The sequence below is a fragment of the Pinus tabuliformis genome, chromosome J (assembly GCF_031772625.1).
Source record: "Pinus tabuliformis cultivar Carrire ecotype Pingquan chromosome J, CPIR1, whole genome shotgun sequence".
NCBI classification, from domain to species: Eukaryota; Viridiplantae; Streptophyta; class Pinopsida; order Pinales; family Pinaceae; genus Pinus; species Pinus tabuliformis.
Window position 1 is genome coordinate 14,265,215 of NC_142295.1, and position 16,528 is coordinate 14,281,742.

A 16,528-nucleotide genomic window follows, 5' to 3' on the forward strand; every position below is an offset into this window, starting at 1 on the left:
CTCATTTGGACTCACTCATCTCATCACATCTCTCTCTCTCTACTGCGCAGAAAAGGGTCTCTCCCTCACACATGTGAAGCCGGAAGCTGTTGAAACTGAAGCTGCAACTGCAGAAGTAAAGATTGACCTGCGTGGACTAGAAGATCTCTTCATCTGAACTGCGTTGTAGGTTCATCTAAACCTCCTCTGAAAGCCACAACTTTTGGTGGTGGAATCAAGTCAATCCGACGGACGGTTTGCAAGATATCGACTGCCCTAGTTTGAAGTCGGAAGCTGCCGAAACTGAAGCTGTAACTGTAGAAGTAAAGATTGACCTGTGTGGACTAGAAGATCTCCTCATCTGAACTGTGTTGTAGGTTCATCTGAACCTCCTTTGAAAGCCGCAACTTTTGGTGGTGGAATCAAGTCAATCCGATGGACGGTTTGCAAGATATCGACTGCCCTAGTTTGAAGTCGGAAGCTGCCGAAACTGAAGCTGTAACTGCAGAAGTAAAGATTGACTTGCGTGGACTAGAAGATCTCCTCATCTGAATTGCGTTGTAGGTTCATCTGAACCTCCTCTGGAAGTCGCAACTTTTGGTGGTGGAATCAAGCCGATCCGACGGTCGGTTTGTGAGATATCGTCTGCCCTAGTTTGATGATGAAGCCGCTAATGCTGATGCTGCTGATCTAGGGTTTGCTACTGCTGATATAAATAAGATTTATTGTACTATTTCTCTCTGCTGAATTATTGAAGATAAAAGAAGATTTGATCAAAGGGTTTCCCCACACATTGTGGGGTTTGTCCCTAGCTAGCCACCACATCTTGTGTCTCTTGTCTTGGCTTGTTTTCTGTCGATCGTTTAATGTTCTATCTGCACTTTACTTTATGTACATGTCATTGCTAATCTGTGGAATATAATAAGAAAAAGAAGTAAACTGTTATGAGCCCTTCTTGGAAGATTTGATAGTCCTGGGGTTTGTAAACCCTAGAAAAATCTCAAAGGATATAATTGAGAAAGCCCTAGGGTTTGTGGATAAAACCCTAGAGCTAGACGTAAAATATTGAAAGTGAATGATTTCTCTGAGTGAAGAAACCCTAACTCATGATGAGGATAAAAGATGATGAGTTTTCAGATGGATTTCAATGATTTCTGCAAAGAAAGCAAGGATCAAGAGGGAGTTGACAAATTTCCTTTCATCCTCAAAGATAAGTACTTTACATTTCTCTTCCTTGATTATTATTACTTTATATTTGGTCAACCTCTTGTCTTTGTATCTTTTGCTTGGTTATAATCGTTCTTCCATGACCCCCTAATGAGGTTTGAAGGTATATTGTGAAGGTAGCCAAGATTCTGGCAACAAGTGGAAGCAATTATTAAGAACGGAGAAAGTTTTGTGGCAAGATGATTCTCCTAAGAAGAAGCATATATCTCAACTTGAGTGTTTTTGCGCTCGAGAGGAAGAAATTGTATTGACATTTATCATTGTACCTAATGAACGAAAGAGCTCCTAGTTCAAAGGGAGTTGCCAGTCCAACAAGTTTGAAGGATGTCATTGTGTCGAAGAGAAGTCAGTTTGACTTCCAAGCAGATCTAAAAGATCTAACATGCAACAAATGGGAACATAGAGAAGTACAAAGCAAGGTTTGTGAAGATTCTCCCAAAAAGAGGGAGAAGATTATGTCAAGGCATGTGCTCTAGTTGTCAGGTACACTTATGTTAGAATTATTATCCCTATGGCTTTTGTTGAAGGTTACATCAGATGGATGTCAATGTGAAAAATCATAGACTCGAAGGAACCCCAACTGCAGCAAATCTGAATCTACTTGACCTACTTGATTTTAAATTACATTCATCAAGTTATTCTTTTGAGTACTGAAGCCAATTACTTCTGCAGGCAACACTAATTAAATATTTGATCTCATGAAACAAAAAACAGAGCAAAGAACAAGATACATAGGACACACTTATTTTTGGACACAATAGTCCCCGGAAAAACCCAATGCGGGAAAACCGGTGCAACAATTCTAAAGGTTTATTATTATGTAGGAGAAATATTTGAATACAAATCTAGGATGCTCATCTAGCAATCCTTTACAGAGAAAATACTGGCGGAAAATCTGAGTGAGTTTCGCTTCACTTCACATAGCAGAATTCTAGCTGATCTCGCACAACACTGGCTGACGCTGGCTATTTCTGCGCTGGCTCTGTGTTACCTTCTCTGCCCTCTACGTCAGCTCTCCCGGCTGTTTCGGTAGTGTGCGACAGTTCTGGTAGTTCTCGGCAGTTTCGACAATTCCCGACAGTTCTCGCAGTTTCGACAGTTCTCGGCAGTTCTGATAGTTCTGGATTTTGCGTGACAGGCAACTTTTCTACTCTGTGCTAGGTCTTCTGGCTCTGCGTTAGGATTGCGTGGGCCTAGATTGGCCTAGCGTTAGCCTTTCCCGGCTACTGCGTTGCCTCTCTGCAAGCTCTGTCCGCCTCTCTGTCGATATTCTTCAGGAAAGTCCTTCCAAATTCTCAGTGCCCCTTTGCTGCTTGAATAATCACTTAGTTCGAATTTCTCATCTTCCTAGCCCTAGAAATTGAACAACAAATCATTTCTCTCTATCTGTGTGTGTTTCCAAATGAACCCCAAGCCTCCATTTTATACTTTTCTTGTTGAGTCTTCAATGACCGAGATTAAGTCTCTAATCAATGATTAAGATTAAAACAATGCTTGATCCGCCTTCTAGATCATTGCCACCCATATTTTGATTAATACCCATTAATATTTTAATTTTCGTAAGTTTAGACTTAGGAACTCCATTAAAAATATTATCTATTTTAATAAAATACAATCCGAGTGGAATTTCACCAATCGGTTTTTGGGTTATTTAGAACTCATGTGCCTTAGCCTCTCCACCAATTTTCAAGGCTAGAGCACTTCTGACGCTACCGAAAACTAACACTCCCGCTTAGCGAGGAAAGTGCTCTAGCAACAATGTCCACCTGCATGCTGCTCTATTTCTGAAGCACCTTCTTTCTGCATTGTTGCTGCCACCAACACTGTGCTGCTGCTACTATTGTAGTGTTGCCCATGACACTGACATTACCACTGCTGCATCTGTACTACAACTCCCTCTCAAACGCTGCATCTGCTATGCTTCTAACAGTGCCACTGCTAACATTGCATCCGTACGGCAACTCAGTTGCTGAGAGAAGCAACTGAAAAACATCCAAAATTAGCTGAACTTAACTGTGTTCAACTTAATACAATGAATGTTGGAGTCTGACTACTGCTGACCCTCTGAATCTTCTGCACTGTTACTGACTTTTGTGATGTGCCAACTGCACTGCTGCCAACCTTGCTCTGCGCTGATCAGTCTCTGGTCCCAAGCTACTGCATCTGTCCTCCAAACAATCCACTGCATCATCTGACACTAAGTCCATCTCGCTACTGTTGAATCTTGGGCTCCCGTAGCAAGGAATTGATCCAAGAGGTGGACTCCTCAAGGATCCTGCCCACATGTAGTCCTCTTGACTACAACTCAATATCGCCCCATCTCCCTCCTGGAGATGCGTGGGCACTCATGGCAAACTCATCCTCGTCAATCTTTGCTGAAGCAACCTTAGGATCATGTTTCTCATCCTTATCCTTTTTCTTCAAAGGACACTGGGATGCATAGTGGCCCATCTCGCCACAACTAAAACATTTCACCTTCGAAATGTCCTTTTTTCGCTTCAGCTTCTGCTGTCCCTTCGATGCTAGAGCTGTGTTTTCCTCCTCCTCCTTCGTCTTTGTGCCACTCCCACTGCTGCCATTGAGGTTGACCTTCATTAGGTCCCTCCTTAACTCCTCTTGTTGAAGAGTCGCCCACATCTCCCATGAAGGTAGTTTTTCCCTGCCTAATATGCTCTGGACGAAAACTTGCCATTCATCCGAAACTCCATTTAGGGCTATTCTCACCATCGCGGTTGGATGAGGAGTGGAACCCACTGCAGCAAGCTGGTCTCTAGTGTCCTGAAGACATTGAAGATAGAGGTTCACCCCTTCTCCTTTCTGCATCAAAGTCCGCTGCAACTTCTGCTCTAAATACATCTTCCGCTGTTTGGAAGAGCCTTCATATAGAGAAGACAAGGCTTCCCACATCTCCCGGGCTGTATCCTTGCCCTGCAAGTATGAGACCACATGATCTCGACCTCCATCGAGAATGAGCCTCTTTCTTTGGCTTCCTCTACTCGACTTTGTACTTCTTCTTTTGATCGTTGTTAGCAGGAACAACTACAACACTATTGACATAGGCCTCGATATCATATTCCTCCAGAACAACTAAGATTCTGGTCTTCCATATGACATAGTTGGAGGCTCCGTCCAACCTGTCCTGATCTTTGAGCCCATGCGATGCCATCTCACCCAACTGTCGAACTAACTCCTCTAGTCACTGCTTAGCACTGGTCAACTGCTCAGCGACTGAGAAATTCAAACTTTCTGGCGGAAAGTTCTCCGAGGAGAAAAATTCCCCTTCTACGTGTCTTTGTTCTTTTCCAGCGGATTTCTGCCCCGACAAAAACTGCGCCCTTGAAGCACTGTGCTGAGGCTAGAGCACTTCTGTTGCTACCACAAACTAATAGTCAAGACCTCTTTCCTCGATGAAGTAATTGAAGAAAATGTACATAGAACTACCTCAGGGTTTTGATGTACATGAAGGAGTCTCATGCTTGCAAACAAAAGAAGGCTTTGTACATGACTTGGTTTACTTGGATTGATGGATCAAGGTTGAACTTGTTATTATATGACTTGTTTCTAATGGGAATAGAAGGACTCAGGTGATAGAGGGAGCAGTAGTGGGAAGAGTATTTGCCTTCATGATAAAGGGAGTAGTAAAGCCCTGCTTCAGTGTCAGAGGAAGTTGACCTCTGAGTTTGAGATGAAGGATCTTGGTTGGATACATTACTTCTTGGGACTAGAAGTGTGACAGAAGTCGAGTGAAATCTTCCTTGGTCAAAGGAAGAAGAGTATCCTTAAAAGATTTGGGATAATGGACAACCAATCCACGACCACTCCCATGGTTACGAATCTAAAGAAGCTGAGTAGCAAAGGGAGCAACCAGGATTGCCACAACAAGATTTGTTTCAGTGTCAAGAGTGAGCACATAGTCCAGGTGATTGGAAAGTAGCCGTGGCACATGTGTTTAGGTACCGACATGGTACACTTGGATCTGGATTGAGATATGTCTAAGATGATGAAGTACAACCGCAGGGATATACAGATTCAAATTGCGAAGAGAGTGCTGAAGACAGGAAGAGCACATCAGGATGATGATTAAGTTTTGATTTTGCTTGGGCAAGAAGCAAACATCTTTGGCACTCAAGACTGTAAAGGTTGAGTATATTGCAACCAGTTTGGTGAGTTGTGAAGCAAGTGTAAGCTACTTGCGGGGTTGTTTGATCTGGTACAGGTGACAGCCGTGATGATAGGTCAAAGCACATTGAGTGCCACTATATCTAAGACATGGTACAAAAGGGAGCAATGAGGCTCCAATGCATTTTAATTTTTTATAGTCGAGCAGGATGTTGACATTCTCACAAAGCCCCTCTGTCCCAGGGTGAAGTTTGTATATTTCAGGGACAAGCGTAGAGTAGTTGAGAATGCTTCCCCCAGTTAGAGGGAGTGTTGATGTTGTAACATCAAGAGGTAGACATTCTCCCTAGGTCAGGATATTGACTGGTCAAAGGTATTCACCGGGGCCATGTAATATGGCTAGGGTGAATGACCTAGAGAGCATCAAGGCCCAGAGTGCTCCCTAGGTGGGTGAGTGAGAGCCTTTAGCATCGGGCAAGAGAATTACCATTCAATTGGCATGCATGAATGGTAATAGCCCAGAGTTTCACCATAGGTCATAGGTGTTGACCAAGTTCCAAGTGATGACTTGGATAATTGGTGACTTTGCTCCAAGTGACGACTTGTTGAGCATGATGCTGATGCAGGATGCTTTCCACATGGTTCTATAATAGAACATGAGGTGGATGGATTCATCAACATAGCAAGCTCTTTCAACCTTTTCTTGGGATAGAGAATTTTTTTCAACAATATATCATCTGAAGAAGTTATTATGAATACCTCCCTAGCTAAGAGGGAGTGTTGAATTTTTTGTAGCTATGGTCGGTCTTCATAAATTGATTTAGCCCTCAAAATATGAAAGAAAAGATAAATATAAATGTACACTACAAGTTGGCTCCAAACGAGGAAAATTGAATTTTTGAAATTCGAATTATTCTTGCCTCCAAAATCAAGTCGGCCGGTTCCAAAGGTTCAAGTTGGCTTGACCCTTTGACACACCTATTCAGGCTCATTGATTTGCTATATAAAAGCAACTTATTTTCCTCATTTGCGCACCAATTCAGTTCACTCTTTCATATACATATTCTTCTGTTCATGAGAAGGGGAGAGGGATAACAGATAGAGTTTATGGGCAGGTCGAGTTTATGGCTACATCGAGTTTATGGCCAGACCTAATTTCTGGACAGACCAATGTCTCTGGGCAAACCGAAATCTCTGAGGCAGACCGAAAATTCTCTATGACACAGTTGACCAAATTTCTGAGGCTACTTATCTCTGTTTGACTATGTTTGACGTGGGTTTTATTGCTGGTCAGTTTGAGCTTGTTTTTGATTGAAAAGATCAAATTGTATTTCTTGTTGAACTGAATAATTTCTCTAAGAAAAGGTTGTTGTGTTTTTCCCTAGAAGAGGGTTTTCCCAGGGTAAAAATTTGCATGTCCTGTTTGGTTGCCTCTTTATGATCCTACTGTCGTTATTTTATTCTACTGTTGAGATGTTGAGATCTTCAATGTAATTACTTAATGATGAATGTGAATAGAAAAAGGATTTAACTAAGAAATCATTAGAAGTAATTATCAGATTAGAAGGCCCTGAAAAATCAACAGAACCATAGTTTTAGAGTCAAATGAGAAGGTGGCTGTCCCACCATTTGTAATTGCATTATCACCTCCTCCAACGAGCTCAGAAGGACATCTTTGGATGGAGACAACTGTCCAAGTTGATTTCCTTCTCTACCAAACAATCTAGATTTCATTGTTAACCTTTCAGGCTGGCAAGATGCACAACTCTGATTCCACTGTAATGTCCCTTTTGTGGGATTATCCAATCAACTAATAGAATAATTCCTAAATGTGCTGAATTAAACTTGCGCAATAATCAAAATGCTCATTGAAACCTTCTGTCAAAGACTTAACATACATCCAACCACTACACTGCCCATTAACTCATTGAAACATTTTGTCAAACAATTTATGAACAACTGCTTTTACAAATTTATTATTCAAACAGTTTGCCTGTAGATAAAAGGGTAACATTAGTTTGACAAATGTTTTGCATGCAAATTTAATAGAAACCCTCAACATCATTTGCACAGTAAATAAAGTAACTGCAACTCAACACTTATTTTATTAAAACTAAAGGAAAGATTGTCATGTCAAATCTGGCTACAAAATATCATAGAAACCTGAGAATGTTTTCTTGTAGAAAATAGGGATCTCTGGGTTTGATTGCTGTCTCTGCACAAGAAGATTTGGTCCTCAGATCTAAGGTATTCTGCCTCCAATTCCCTGAAGTTTCTTTATTATCCTGCTGCGAATGATAACACATTCGACTGCCCAGCAAACAAAGCTACTCAGGTTGGTGGATTATATGAAGTATGGGTTGCTTAAACATATATTTATCTTGTACTGGCTATGGCACAAGGTGGCTGTAGTTTTAAGACAAAGAATGCTGCTATTTAGTAAGTTTGCTGCCAGAGAGAATTCTGCTATCCAAGAGTGATTCTCCTTCCATTACAGAAGTTACCCCTTTAATAATCGATCTCCTAGATAACCAGCACTGCCTCCTTCAAAATATGGCACTCTGGCCTCTATCATATGACAGATTTAGCGCCCATAGAATAATAGGCTAGCCCTTTCTTGCAGTAATGATGTTTTACTCACAATTTATAGATCCTCATTATTACAATTGATCTCTAAGATAAAACCGTTTGCTCTGATGACTCAGCTCTTGGATCAATGAAAACCACAGCCCTCGCTATACTATTATTTATTTCAAATCAGCGCTGCATACAAAATGGAGATCTTCTCATGAATAAAATATGCCATGCAAAACAAATGAAATCTCCTGACAATTAAAACCCCAAAATTGTGGCAAACCTATCTTGCCAATCAATATGCTCCAATGAGAAATCTGCAGTGATTCCTCCTTAGATTGGCTAGGGCATATAGTTTAAACACCAAAACCAATTTTCCTTAAACCATAAGGGCTCAAAATCAAATAAGGGAATCATCCATCCACCCCTAAAGAATGATCTTGAACTCCTTTTTATTATCTTTGGCGATCCCAATACCATGGGTGCAATACCATGGACAAGTATTCCATGGAACCAATACCATGGGCAAGTAAATACATAGTAATGTGACTTTATAAAGTTCATCTTGTTCTCATAGCCACATTTTAATCTGATTAAATTAATTAGAGCATCCTCACCATACCATGCCCGACACTGTGTCATACCAATGCCATCCCACCTGAAAAGATCCTGCCAATGCACACTTGAGATCCTGCTATCCTGGTTGCTGAAAGTATACCTAGACATCCCATGGGGCTTGCACACTTCCTTGCCAAACAATCCTGCCCCTTGGGCTGGCCTGTACTCCTATGGAATCGTGAAAGGAAGTGCAAACTTGGTCACCAATCGAATTCTCTATCAATGTAATCAGAACTCTGCACCCCTGGTAGACCTATTATAAGGTCTACAAATACACTCTCTAATTCTGGATCTAGAGTAGGTAACTCCTGCAATAAGTCTACCGAACAACCATGCCTCAACTTGTCCTGCTGACAAGTCATACACTCCATCTCATCACCTGGCATAACACCCTTGAGGCCTTCTCCATAGAACCTCACTTTGACTTGACTGTAAATGTGGCAATCCTCAGGATCCACTGCCAATAGTGAAGCATGGACCACTCTCACAGTCTTGTCCTTGAGTGTGGACTCAGGGTCTAAGCAGATAATGTTGTCCTCTACTGTATACTCATCATCCTATAGGTGTCCAACCCTCAACCTAGAGGCAAAACTGTTCTCTGAATTCTGCATCCCGAAGTGGGATGCCCAATCTCTGCATGCTGTTGGTCTTCCAGATATAATACCTGTAACAATGTCATTCATGCTCTCCATAAACCCGATAGTGCGCCCCACCACTCTGTCAAGACTCAAAAGATCTCTGTGATCCTGCTGCCTGTGATATCTCACCTTGATTGAATCTGAGAAATACTTGCTACATCAAATGAATCCTGGACACCCCGTCAAACTCTGCCACATGATGACATGATCAACCTGGATCCCACTACCGATTTGAGATTTTGTCATCCCAAATATCTGTGGGCTCCTGCTGCGCTATACCTCTATCTAGAAGTATCTTTCCAAGCATCACTAACTCAGTGGGATACCAGCTCATAATCTCTCTCCATTACAACTGAAATGGACTTCTGAAATAAGAAGTATCAACAAGAATGATATTTTTTTAGAGTGCATAACCTCCCACAGAATGTGACTTCCATCATCTTTAGTTATCAGCAACCCTTGAAAAAGACCTCGTGTATAAATGTCAACACAAGGAATATTCCCACCATGCTAATGCTGTGCCACTCTAATTTGAACTGGAATGCTCTTATGCTGAAGCTCTATCTTATGACCTTGGTCAACCTGTAAAAAACAAACAATCGGAAAAGTTTGCTCCTTCTTCGTCATACCAACTCACCTCCCCACTATGCAAATGTGGATTCATGGTATTGCAAGCCTTGTCTATGTACTCCTGAAGAGGGCTGTTCTGCAGCTCAAGAGTAGGCTGTTTCCCAACACGGATAAGATTGGCAGCTGTCCCAGCACAACTAACTTCAAGGAACTTAAGCTCATTGTCATGCTGTCAAATGGTGTCCTTGAGCATTTTAGTTCTCTCCTTGATTTATGGAGGGCCTTCTTTAAGATGTTTAATCTCTTCTTGAGTATGTTCCTGGTGACTGTCATTGGAATGTCCTGTAGAAGAGATCGGTGAAGTGAAACAACTGTCCTCATGGGTTGTGGCTGTCATATAAGATTGAATTTCATGTACTTACTAGGCAGATGACATTCTAGGTGTCCTTACTCTTCTCTCTGATCCACTATGTCATTTTTTAACCTGTTCGTGCATTTCACCTATTCAAGTTTTTGGCATGAAGCCCCTTTGGTCTCTTCATATTCCTATGTATGTGGTCAATCAAGGGGGTCCCACCACATGGATATCTTTGAGTTGGTGGTGGGTTAGCCCCTTTAAGTTAATTGCCAAACAATTTTGTGGCAGGTGCTTTCCCCACCGTTGATTGTGAAATGAATGAAGTTTGAACGATTCAGATCTTTGTGGGTTTCAAGGGCACCTTTCCTTGAGGGTGCAACTTTAAAACCCTCAACAAGTAGGGTGCCAAGTGTTCTTTTCCACCAAACCTCAAAATGTTAAGGTGTTTCCTTGGATCTTGTCATTGCCATGCACATTCTATATCCCATTTGGACTTTCCTTCGGATCCATGTCTGCGAAATAACCCATGGTTGTTCTGGACTTGTTTTCCATCCACTTTCCTTGCAGTTAACATTCCCATGCAACAGTGGATTTTGTGGGCTTTTCACATTAGTACCCACGAGATTGATGCTGAGGTGGCCAAAAATTCATGTCTCTCCACATTTATGATCAACCCATGGGGATTAATTCATCATCTTGGTGCTCATGGCAATTCCTTGATTCCCAGCAAGGTTTTTTTACCAAACAGTTAGTGTGCAATTTGAAAATTCCATTATGAACATTCCATTTTAGTGTGCAACTGCAAATTCCATTATGAGCATAACAATTTAGTGTGCAACTGCAAATTCCATTATGAACATTCAAATTCTCTTCCCACTATGCCTAGTGCTGTAATCTGGGCTTTGATACCACGTTGTGGTGGACTCAAACTCCTCTATAGTCACGTCGAAGGGATGTTGTACTTGAGGAACACCAATTACACCACTAGCACCAAATAAAATCAATGCAGTCAGTGAGAATTAATTGAACTATACATGTATATAATGAAATGCAATGCCATATAAAATGCATTGTGCACTATATTTGAATAGATATATAAACAATCCTTCAATGCATTCCAGAATGTTTCATAAGCATATTAATCTTGTCCAATTACTCCTTGCCATAAAAGAACTCGTAACATAAATAAATAACAGACGAAGCAAAAAAATATGAATAATACTTATCTGGAATTCACCACCAACTGCCTACAAGTAGAGGCTTTTCCACTCAATTGTTTGTGCACTCTATCCTGGAGGCCATTCCCAAGCTGGAGCCATGGGACCACAAGGGCAAATTCCCACTGTTTGGTGCTAATCACTCTTATTCAACCCAGCCCATAGATTTCAGATATGGAACTAACTCTGTAGTTTTCCCAGGCACACCAATCTCCTTTTAAGTGGCCACACTTTCCCCCCTCAACCTGCTTGACACAAGGAAATAATCTCCTTATCTGCCATTGAGTCCCTCGGACAATCCCCCTTCCCTCCTGTGCTCTGGTGCAGGCAAGGGAATCTCTAATTCTGGGAACCAAAAATTTCTAGTGGTGAGCAATGGCTACTTTTTTGCTCAACATTCACCTATGACCCTGTTCATGGTTTTCACATGTATATGGCTGCACTTCTCAAAAGGTATGCCCTGGTAGCAAGGTCAAGCTGCATGAGAACAGAACAAGCCTGCAGAATAACAAACAGTCCTCGCCACCGCTCCCTGCCCTCCCCTCCCAGCTCCACCTTGCATGCCATCCTATGAAGAGATCATTTGCCTTCACAAGAAGTTCACACATCTCTCTCTTGGAAAACTATTTATCCAGGTTTGTGAATAATTAATGAGCATAGATAAAGGTAGAGAACTTGAGTTAAAGGGTGGACAGCAAGCAAATATTGTTATTTATCTCCTATCTCCTTAGGGCCAGTTTCTTCCATTCTTGTGAAGTCATAGCTCCCTTTTTATCTCTGCTTGCAGCCTTTTAGTGTTCTTTATATTGTAACTATAATGAACAAGTGTTACAAACCAAATTACATGGTGGGGATGGTTACCTGCCTGCTGATTAGTAAATGATTAATGTGGACTGTGTGATTAATCAGATCCTCTTCACTGGCCTTGGACACTCGATTGAGTCTTTTCCCCCATGGCATCGTGATGGGAGCCTGTTTGGTTTTGTCACAACAATGTTACTGGATGCTTCTGAGTAAACCGAGTTGAGTCAGCTAAGTCTGACTTGGTCTTGAGTCGTACTTATAATTTTCACTCATGAGTATGATGTAGATTGGCAAGTCAAATGCCAGGCAGATTAACTGACCATAAAGAACATCTCATTTTGCTGGTTTCTTACAAATTTTATGACAGACAATCGGCACCTTTACACTGTCCATAATCTATGACATTTTGTAGTATGTACTGTCATCTTTGTAGTTTGAAAGGAAATAATATCGAAATTTACCATAAATGGGCGTTGTGAGCTACTTAACATTTGTCCTTAACATTAATTTATTTTTTGTTATGTAAAATTCTGATTTAACTCCCTCATTCTTCCCCAGTCTGACTCGAATCTTACTCTTTTGCCTCGTTGGGTGAGTCTCCATGTGAAATCTGCTGAGTTTGATTTTTTGTTGAGAAAGATGAGTTTTAGTGATGATCGATGTTGGCTGTGTTCATCCATCTTCTGATAGAGTTGTCATGTATGCAGGATTGTGTGCCAAAGTGATGCGATTTGAAGAGAATTCAGCATGCAACCACTGATTGGACCTGGTTATCTAGGACTCTTTTGTGTTCTTTGTAGCAATTGACTGCCAAATTTTGAACTCATTTCAGTTGACCTTACTGAATTTGCAATGATTGTTCAAACTTAATGTCATTTTGACTCATTGAATCCAGCCTACTGTCTTACGTAGATGGTTGCTAGCTAGAGAGGTTTTGAATGATCTACAGCCCAAGATTGAGCCCAAGGTTTTGAATTGACAAGTTTAGCCAAATGTACAACACGAGCGGGAACCCATGTTGACAGTATAGTCTGATCTACAGCTTCCCTTAAATTATTTATACAAATTTATACTCGAAAACATGAGCAGGAAGCCAACTTAAGGTATTTGTTGACGTTGTACTTGAGATTGAAGTGTTTCTTGTTATAAAATATTGGTTACAGTCTCATTCAGAGTGTGAAGTTATTTCGTGAACTTTGTTACAACCTGATTTTGAAGATTGGACTAGGAATAACTCGGTTGAATAATGGGTTCTCCTCAAAAGGTGGATGAAGGAACAGGAGTTCACAGAAAATGGAAGAAGATAGCATACGGAGGTATGCAACCTGGGTACGATGATAATTATACTGATGAATCCTTTTTGGAAGATATGGTAATGAATGCCAATGTTGTAAGGAGAGATACCCTGACTGTGATGTGGGATTCTGTTGCTGTGGCCCAGTACATCTGTATTGTAGCTGTAGTTGCATCTGTATGGACCTACTCTTTGAAAGCCCAACTGGATGAAAATCTGCTTCTTATGATGGATGCAGTTCTGCTGGCACTGGGCTTCTCGGTATTGTTATTGACAGCAGGAAGGATCTCAGTATCACTTCTATGTCAGTATGCTCTCAAAGTTGCCTTTTTTGTAAGTGGTCTTTATGTCTTAGCCCCTATATACCAGACACTCACTATGTCCATCAGTTCAGATACTATCTGGGCACTCACTGTATTTCTTCTGATAATTCACCTTTTCTTGCATGATTATGTTGGCTCTACCATTAAATCTCCAACGACCTTGGATTTGAACCCACACCAGCTTCAAAATTGCTCTACATTGCCCAATAATATTTCCCTGAATGCTTCAATTGTTTCATCAGTACTGATTGCCTCTCGCTTGCCATCCAGGCTCCTTGTATTTGCAGTAATGCTTTTCTCTTTGGAGCTTTTCCTGTTCTCTCCACTGATCACCCTTAGCATAAAGCAATACTCTGTCAAACTGTATTTGTGCTTTTCTGGTTTGTTGGTTCTTATAACTTTGGGCCTGATTTTTCCCTTGCATCGGCTAGTATTTGTTCTTTTTGTGGGCCTGATTTTGTTTATTGTGATCGCTTGCCCCTATTGGTTGATAAAAGCTCAAGAATACAAATTTGAAATCAAGGGTCCATGGGATGAAGCAAAACTGTGCTTTGATATAACAGAATAGGCTGGCTAGAAGGATTTGTCAAAATAGTAAAGACTTTGACTACATTCTACCATGTCAATATGGAGATTGTTGTAAAGGATTTGTTTGGATTTATATACGCCTCCACGCCTACTAGAAGAGGATATGTAATAGGTGAAACATTTTGGTAATCTATCAAAAACATTTTGTCAATCATTCAAAAAAATCATAAATAGCATATGCTATACATTTTGCTGAAAACTTTGCATATTAGTAACGTTTGTTTTTGCTGAAAATCTTATATGGTATACTGTATGAGAGCCTACGATTACGCGTGGGAGAGAAACACTGGGATAGATTGTGAGTCTATGCGGGAAAGCAGACAACTTCCATAGACATAGGAGGCAGACAGACACCCTGGTCAAGAAGCCAAATGGAAGAATCTGACCATTGGCATGAACAATAGCTAGGACAGACCTGTACCATGAATCATAACTGAGACAAATTGTGTAGGAGTACGGTTGAAGGGCGTATCAGAAGTTAGAACCAAACAATAAATTTACAATTGTTAATCTCTGAAGACCAAATGTAGGGCAGACATCAATTTGCTCGTTGCTGGAATGCAGACCTGTGAGACCAATAGGAGATACAGCTCAGGACAGTCTTGAGTTATATTGCAGGCACGCTACTTCAGGTGCCGATCTAGGTGTGTTTCTGTACAGAGATGTGGAAATGTGTGTGGTACAGCTGTGAAATGTGTTTCTGGACTTACCAACACTTCCCACATGTGGGAAAAACGTTTGATAGAGTGAGAAACATGTTTCCTAGCCGTAGTAGTGTCCATATGACATATTTCCAATACTAAATCTGTCTATTTTGACTTGGTTTAACCAAAAATTCTGGTAATTAATGGTAATATATCTCTAGATCTTAGACTTTTGTGATCCATAATGATAATGAGATTGTCTTTCAGATTAATCACATTATTAAGATTTGGTCGACATTTCGAACCATCTAATTTCGTTCATCCTCAGGACAAAGGTAAAAAATTCAATCTATTCAAATGTTTCCTTTGTGCTTCTTTTTTACCTAAATTTATATTCCCATTATCTTTTATTTTATCCGTTTACTTAAATTTTTAACGTTACCATTAATTGTTTCAAGATGTTTGAGAGTGGTTCAAATCTCATTGGACGTCATATGGAGAAAGTAGAATTTCATATCCTATTCAAAATTCAACAGAGTTAACAGTTTTCTACCTAAGTCACAGGACACGTCCTCCAAGGTCCAGTGTCTCGTATTTTACGTGTCGCACACGAAAACGGTCCTAAAACGTGTCGAAAACGTTTTTCATCGTGTCCTGTGAAATGTAAAATGTATTCGCCGGTTTTCGTCGTGTCCTGCATCTGGAAAATGCGTATTCCGTTGATAGAAAATGTTGCCTGCATAAGCTGCAATTTCTTTTGAAAGAAACAAATAATTTTTGAGTGGGGCAGCTTAATGATCAAGTCTAGGCCCTAGTATTGATATGCTATTCATGGTAATGTTAAATTCTTAAAGTAAAAGTGACCTTTTACTTAAATTTTTAACATTACCATGAAATGACTCAGGATGTTTGAGAGTGGTTCCGGCCTCATTGGATTTCATATGGAGAAAGTAGAATTTTAGATTTCATTCAAAATGCAGCAGACTTATCAGTTTTTCAGGATTTCAGGATTGAGAGATTGTAATGTTTCCAGGTGACACACCCTGCCCGGGCTACCCCTGCCACTAGTAGAGGACGTGGTCTACCTCCTATAGCTCCTACTTCTAGTTCTTCAGCTTCTAGAGCATAGCAAACTCCACTGCCAACTCCACCAGCACCAGCATCTACATCTAGAGGAAAAGGGAAAGCTGTGGCATTTTCTCGCAAGAGGGGCAGAGGAAATCAATAGGATTAGACTTTAGTTATTTTCTTCATTTTATTGTATATGACATTATGACATGATGAGATACATTATTATATTTTTTGTTGATATTTTGAAGCTGAGTTGGGACTCAGGAGTCAGGACTTACTATTCAGGACATGATTCAATGTTATGTGTGATTTTAGCACTAGAAATGATATTAAACATCTTATATATTAGTTCTTTTATCATATTTATGTGTCAATGTATTTATTTTATGTTGTAGATGGTTTAGATATTAAGAAAAATTGAAAAGAAATGAAAAAAAAGAATATTTTTGTACCAAACGATTTTTTCCCGATTATTTCCGATTATTTCCCGATAATTACGATTTT

General features: G+C 40.5%; 1 protein-coding gene across 3 annotated transcripts in view; it reads left to right on the forward strand.

The window, feature by feature from the left end:
• LOC149225188 (phosphatidylinositol N-acetylglucosaminyltransferase subunit C-like) overlaps positions 1-16,325 on the forward strand; it is a 31,656-nt gene extending 15,331 nt beyond the window's left edge. For 2 of the 3 annotated variants that reach the window (XM_089376984.1, XM_089376983.1), the window contains exon 3: positions 12,812-14,827. In XM_089376984.1, coding sequence (XP_089233110.1) covers positions 13,351-14,289 — 939 coding nt within the window. In that variant the 5' untranslated portion in view covers positions 12,812-13,350 and the 3' untranslated portion in view covers positions 14,290-14,827. Of the gene's footprint in view, positions 1-12,811; positions 14,828-15,986 lie in introns of those variants that run through there. The other variant, XM_089376985.1, reaches the window with a different exon arrangement.
• The last annotated feature ends 203 nt before the right edge of the window (positions 16,326-16,528 follow it).